The sequence below is a fragment of the Centruroides sculpturatus genome, unplaced genomic scaffold (genome assembly GCF_000671375.1).
Source record: "Centruroides sculpturatus isolate CEXI.00-Female unplaced genomic scaffold, Cexi_2.0 scaffold3393, whole genome shotgun sequence".
In the NCBI taxonomy this organism is placed as follows: domain Eukaryota; kingdom Metazoa; phylum Arthropoda; class Arachnida; order Scorpiones; family Buthidae; genus Centruroides; species Centruroides sculpturatus.
This window is the reverse complement of record NW_019387485.1, coordinates 1-7,276: the sequence shown is the minus strand read 5'-3', so window position 1 is coordinate 7,276 and position 7,276 is coordinate 1. Positions and strand designations below refer to the sequence as shown.

The window sequence follows — 7,276 nt, the reverse complement described above, 5'->3', positions numbered from 1 at the left end:
TCACACTTAAACTAATTAGGTTTCTAATTGTGTTCATTAGCATGTCATGTCTTCCTGCACTCATTTTAACAAAATTATTTATTGCTTGTGGTTAAATTAACGATGCTCCAAAGTTGATATGATTAAACTTTCAAACGTTAATTTGATAAACTGCTGATATTTTTTTATTTTACATTTTTTTTTTCTTTGTATGTGCTTTAATATTTTGGATTATTTAAAAATGTATTTATCTAATAAATTCCTATGTTCTGAAAGTATTTTCAAATACATTAACAATTTGAAATCATAAATAATAAATTTATTTTTACTTTCAGTCTTCCAGAAGTCAAAAACTTAATAATTTCAAGATTAAATAAAGAGGTAGTTTATTTACATTATATTAAATTTTTATGTATATAAATTTATTTAGCAATAAACATTTTGAAATAATATAATGAGAAAATTGCTTTAAAGGAACACAAAACTTATAAATTAATTATGATCAAATGCTTTTAGAGCATTTGTCCATCATCAGGTTACACTTGGAACATTGTTACTCTGGAAACAGTAGGAATATCATTATCATGGTAACACAGTATAAACATTTGCATTCATATTGTTAACACTTATTCTGTGATACCAGGGTAATGATGTTCTAAGCTTACCCTAATGACAGACAAATGTGCTAAAAGTGTTTGATTGTAATTTAATTTATTCTGTTTATACACTCCAATGTGTAAACTGTAAATATGTTGTCAAATTTTGTAAATCGTGATAATTATACATTTTTATGCTAAGTTACAATAATTTCCTCATTACATTTAATTCTGTAGCATCTTTTATACATTTTGGAGTAACTCTGAAATTTTGAATTATATATATGAACTAAATACCTGCTCTATTTGAAATTTTGTTAAATAAAATACACATGTATTTTTTATTCATATAAGGAGAAGTTATGATGAGGTCCTCAGGATTTTGATGATATTGTTGTGTGGCTAAGCCCTTGTATGAACCTTTGTTGGGCAAAAGAGAAAGCACATTTCTCAGATGTGTTCAAGAAAATGAAAATTAAAAATCCCAAGTAACTTATGAGTAAATTTTATGGAACTTTTATTGAAAATCACATGGTTTGAGGTAGTATTTTTTTACTCATATTTGCAAGATTGCTGGCTCATGTCTTGATGAGTGAACTTTTTCAAATCAATGCAATTTTTATGTAAAATTTTTGTATTCATAAATTACATGAGTTTATACATTTTGTCTGTCTATTTTCTATTAAAAATGTACATTTTTTCTTTTTGAAAGTTTGTTTTTGGAACTTCTGTCTGTTAACACAAACAGTATTATTGAAATACCTGAGGACCACAACATAACCTCCCCTTGTTAGTGTTTTTAAGTTTAACAATTCATCTTTAGGAATAAATATATTAAGTTCATATAAAAATAAAACCTGAAATGTTTAAAAACTATTTGAAAGAATAAAACTGAATAATGGAATATTTAAAGAAATTTGAAGCAGCCAATTATACATGTTGCTTCCTTTCAAAAGCTAAAGATTGAAAAGTGAATGTATATAGTAAACTATTAACTTTTAATAAATTATTCTTAATTAAAATTTTTGTTTTTAATATATTACATAAATGTAATATTTGATGTAAAAAGCAAATTGTAAATTCAAGAAAGATTAGATTAATATTTGTTAAAAATTCTAAGTTTAAAATGATGAAGCGATAAATGAGTCATGATCATTTTAATTTTATTATGTTTTATATTTACACTAGATTTTTAATAGTATGTTTGTGATTTGATCTTCAGTTTAATTATTCACTTGTATATGTGTACACATATATACAATATATTGTAAAGAATATAGTTCACAGTCTTGCTTCATGTTCATTTGATTATTGTGGAAAATATATTTAGTTATGATAAAATTTATTATATATAAAAATCTAAGAAATAGCTTTAAAATAATAATAATAATAATAAAGTTAGAAGAGATTTTTTTTACTCTATTTTCTTTATTCATTTTATACTATTAAGATAAAATATCATGTCTAACTTTTGAAATATAAAAGCAATATTAATGTTAAATATGTAATAATTTTATTATGGTTAATATAAATTAATAGTTTCATGTATTATATATAAGATATAAATAAATTCTAAACTATGCATATTATTATTATTTTTTGTTTAATTTTTGAAATATTGTTAAACAGGCTAATATGTTGCTGGATACAGCAATGACTTACACTTTATTTGAATTTGCAAAAGAAAATATTCAAGAATTTACTGATATGCAGCCAGATAACCTATTACCAAATGTAAATGGCAATGAAGAACTAACAGTGGATAAAACTCCAGTAAGTAAAGAGTAATTGTTTTATAATTTTAAAATTGAATTTATAATTAAACTTACAAATTATATAAATAACATTATATTAAAACATTAAATACAGACATTATAATATTCTGTATAATAAGATTATTATTTAGACAGAAGCATATCATTCCGTCACATGGTGGGAAAATGGCAGATGACCAGATGAAATAATATTTTTTTAGCTTTAGTTTTAGTTTGTCCAGCTAGATGGCCAAGGCAGTTAAAATGTAAGACCAGGAATTGATCCTGGGCAGATGAATCCCAGAAAATTTTCACAGAATGTCTGTCCTTCACTACTTGGTCACTCACCCCATTGGAAGTCTAGCCAAACATATGATGAGCATGGAGAAATGGCCCTCCATAGGGCAGAAAGAGTGCAAAATAAAAAAAAATTGTAATTTGAATTTTATATTTCAATATGGTAGCATGGTATGATGTGGTTTGGTTCAATTTTTGGTGTCATTCTAAACTTTGTTTTTATTTGTCTTCATGTTCAATAATTGAAATTATATCAATAGTACAAAGTTATGAAAACAGAACACAGAGAAACTTTTTTAAATAAATAAATTAAATGGGCACATATACTAGTTGTCTAATACAATTTGTTGCAACATAGTTCATTTTATTTTAATCTAGACCAAAATGTCTCTGGTCTTATATATACGTATTTTGTCAAACACTTTTTTGGGTCTTCCTGTCTTTCTTTGGTCATTTATTAGGTCATAGTCTCTATTGATATCCATTTAATAATAGTTTTGAGGGTTGGCAGTTACTCATTCTTGTGATAAGTCCTATTAAACATAATTAGCAGTTACTCTAAATATTCACAAACAATTTCTAAAAAGACAATATATTAAAAAATGTCTTTACATTTTGTCCATTCTTTACACCTTCTGGATATAACAGTCTTATGATGGAGTAGATCTTTATTTGGAAGATCTCCTCTGCCTCAATATGCAAAACATTAAAATCTTGTCTCTGGTGACAATACAATTAAAAAACAATGTATTTATAAGACTGTTATATCTCTGAAGTATGAAGAAAGGACAAAATGTAAAAAGATTTTTTTAATATATTGACTTTTTTGGAAATTGTTTGTATGCTTAGCATCAATTTTTTCAATAATTAACATTTACTGTCTTGAAATCATCATAAATTTGCTCTTTTTAAAATTTTTTCATTTCTGATACAGTCTTGGTATGATGCATACAATATTTTTTATAAAAAACTTCGATGAAAAATTTCTGCCAGTCTTTTACCTTCTGGTTGTCCCTATTGCAAGCATGATCCAATTTATAATTGGCATATTAAACAAATCTCATAAAGCAAGAAGGCACTAGAAAAAGTTAAATAAATATTACACTCACATTGTGCCATAAAATATCATAAATATATTGTTTTTATGCTTATATTTATGTTAAGGAAGGAAATAAAGGCATTCTAGCAGTTTGAGTAATTTCAACTCATTGGGAATACATTAAGAAATATTCACTCAGACTGGTGTCATCTTGGAGATGAGCAAGCAAACAGATAAAAATAAAGCATATTTGTTTAATTCATTTTCACTGTTACACTAGTGGCTTTGGAGAACTTTCAAACATCAACACCTATTAAAATCTGTCATTCACAAATATCCGTACCCAAAGTGATATTTGAACCATCTGGCCAATTTAGAAACATTACATTCAGTCACCAGATCAGTCAGAATGGTATTATCAGGCTTCAAAGTACCATATAGCATTAAGAAAAAAGTAGGGAAAAAAAATGGCTTTGGAAAGCAAAAACCATAATCTGAATGAAATTGTAAATCTCATTCAGATACACACTCCTTTTTTTTGCCATTTCCACAGCAAAAGATACACACAGGAACCAAATGTAATGCCGTTTCAGCTCAAGGAAGAGTTTGGATTCCTTACCATCTCATCACATGGGATGCACAATCATAAGCAATTTAAAAGTTGTGACCAAGAAATTAAAGATGAAACTTAAACCTGTCCATTCGAAGAACACACATTTCTTTTTTGCATTTTTGTATGAATGTTCAAATGAAAACCAAAACCTGCATTGTTTTTTACATATATATTGACCAGTAAACCAAAATATTATTGACATGTAGACCATAAAGTGGAAAAAGTTGGTCAAACCAAGGCATATTTTATGGTCATACAAGTAATAACTTCACAAGACGTGAAAACTTTATAGTTTGTATATAATTCTTTAAAATTAAGTAGGGAACTATAGCGTACATTTTGATCAATGACAGTACAAAAATATACTTGCAATCTGTTTCTAGGGTGTTACAAGATTATTACTTCTTGTGACAAGTCAAAATTATTTATCAAAACATTATTTTTACATTTACTCTATGTGTAAAGTTGATAGTCAATTTTTCATATATACTTTGATATAATGGATGTTTCTCTTATAGAAACATGTGTTGTAAAGTTTACATTTCTAAAATTGTACATTTTAACAGAATAAAATTTATAGAAAATTTGAAAAATTATAATAAACATTTTATTTCAGGAACCACAGATTTCGAGCAAGAAGGAAAAAAAGCCAAAACTCACAAAACAACAGAAAAGAAAATTAGCCAATCGAGTCAATACCGATGGTGAATTGCCAAGAGGTTGGAACTGGGTGGACGTGGTGAAACATCTCAGCCAAATCGGTTCCGGTCCAAAAGTCAGCTCTTCGCAGGCGACAAATTCCTGAGACTAAACCAAAATGTGTATAGTTTTAAAAAATTTAAATTAATTCTTAGACGAAAATTATTAAAAAAATACGTTATTGATGTAAGTAGTTCTAACATAGTTTATTTTGGTAATAATCATATGATACCGGAAGACTGTAAACAAAATTTTACTGAAATATATTTATAAAATAATAATTCTGTGTACAGAAATTTTCTTACTGTTTACTCTGAACTTATTTGTTATTTTCAATATAATTTAACATATTAAAATTTCATCATGAATCTCTAAATTGTTCATATGCTGAAAAATTTATCAACTTATAAGGGGACAAAAGAAGAGAGTTTTAAGATAAATGAAACAAACAGTAAAACGATTAGTCTTAAATCTATAATGACAATATGGAGTTGACACAGTAACTTCAAACTAGGGTTTCTCATTTCCCATTCTTTTGCTTGTCCTGGGATTTTGGGGAATAGTGAACTGTTTCCCAGGATCATGGGATAGAATTAATTATTTTTAAGATATACAAAATATCAAGAAATCAAATGATATAATTATTTTTCATTTTTTAAAGTAATTTAATACATTCTGCAACCTCCAAAATCATATTAATAATGCTGTGTAAGATATATATTAAAAATTACCTTTGAATTACGTAGAAATTTTCACAAATAGAAAAAATTTATTAATGTTTGCTGGACACTGCATACAACGACGACCAAAAAAAAAAAAAGTTTTAAATTGAGTTGAAAATTTAAAAAATTGAACTTAGATCAAACTTCTAACTTAGAAGGTAATTGTTTTTTAAATAAAACATAAAAATTTACAATAATATTTTGTATTAATAAGATTTTAAAAAGCAAAGATAGTCAGGACTCCGATCACTCAATCTGGTTATTTTAGTAATGAAAAGTCCTGCTACCGAGAATGCCCTTTCCGATTCAATTGATGTGAGTGGAATCATTTAAGAGGAGACGGATGTTATGTTTTTTCCACCTGTAGCCTGGAAGATTTCTAGTTTGTTTTTGAGATTGTAGTACTTGTTTTGCCTCTAGTATTCTTGATTTGTCTACTTCAGCTCTTTAATGGAAACATCAAGCTTATAGCTTGATAATTCAACAATTCATTTGGCTTTAATAATTAGGTTTATGAAGAAAAACTTCATACGTGCAGACTTCGTACTCGTTTGTATTCTGACCCAATTTGCACAATCTGGCGTTACACAGTTATTGAAGTTACTAGTAGGCATGGTTAAAAATTAAGACAGATTAAACACAATTATTCTAGATATTAGGTGCTGACAAATAAAGAATTTTGAGAGTCCTGCCATAAATAAGCTACATATTGATTATTGACCGTTTGTGACATGCCATAACGAGCAAAAATTTAAAAAAACTAATAAGTAGGTTTAAAATTAATAAATACAAATGTATTCTGACAGTTTATGAGTTAATTAATTGTGTTTTCTATTTGCAAAATTTCCTCAACCTTAACACAAAATAAGAAGAAAAGTGAACGTTTAAGAAATTTGTGGGATTTCTCAGGATGAGAATTTCCCGGGTTGAAAAAAACAACCGGGATCCTGTTTGAGAAACCCTACTTCAAACTATACTATTCACAAACTGAATAGTTGTAAGTTTCAGCAAATGAAAAGTTAAGTAAAGATTTGAAAGTCAGTAGTCAATGGATAGAAACTCCATGTAAAAATTATAGGACAACTTCACCTGTTATATTGCATACAATTTTTCCATGTTTTACATTCCTCCTTGATAACATTCACTGCTATACTTTACATTCCACTATTTCTCATTATTCTCCATCCTTCTCCAAAAGAATTAACAGAATTATTTCACTCATTGTAAATCTCTAAGGAATCCCAAATAAGTGCGTGTATCGATAGCCCATCAAATGCTCACCGTTTACAAATGCATAAAAATGCAATTAATGACTATATATATATATATTTACAATATACAGTATAATTATATTGACGTGTATTTAATTTAAAGAGTAGTTGACAATAGCATTATTGTTAGATAAGATAAGATAAGTATAAAGTTAAGTAGAGAGCTGTGTGTTCAAGACAAACTTAGCCCTATAGTGAGGAAAAGAAATGAAAAGAAAAGTGAAAGTAACTAGATTAAAAAGGGGAGGGGAAGGAAGGCAAGGGTGGGGATCCATGGGCCGCGGCACCGCATTTATTAAAAAAAAA

General features: G+C 27.4%; 1 protein-coding gene across 1 annotated transcript; it reads left to right on the top strand.

Annotated features, from left to right (window-relative positions):
• The first annotated feature begins 314 nt into the window (after positions 1-314).
• On the top strand, positions 315-5,258 carry LOC111616448 (RWD domain-containing protein 4-like). The gene is made up of 3 exons (XM_023357856.1): positions 315-360; positions 2,205-2,348; positions 4,895-5,258. Exons 2-3 carry the CDS (start codon positions 2,211-2,213, stop codon positions 5,081-5,083), a joined length of 327 nt encoding a protein of 108 aa, XP_023213624.1. The 5' UTR covers positions 315-360; positions 2,205-2,210; the 3' UTR covers positions 5,084-5,258.
• The last annotated feature ends 2,018 nt before the right edge of the window (positions 5,259-7,276 follow it).

Excerpts from the sequence above, each read along its gene's own strand:
- LOC111616448 (XM_023357856.1), top strand. The coding sequence starts at position 2,211 with ATGTTGCTGGATACAGCAATGACTTACACTTTATTTGAATTTGCAAAA. Across the intron at positions 2,349-4,894 it reads TAACAGTGGATAAAACTCCA|GAACCACAGATTTCGAGCAA; the intron begins GTAAGTAAAGAG and ends ATTTTATTTCAG.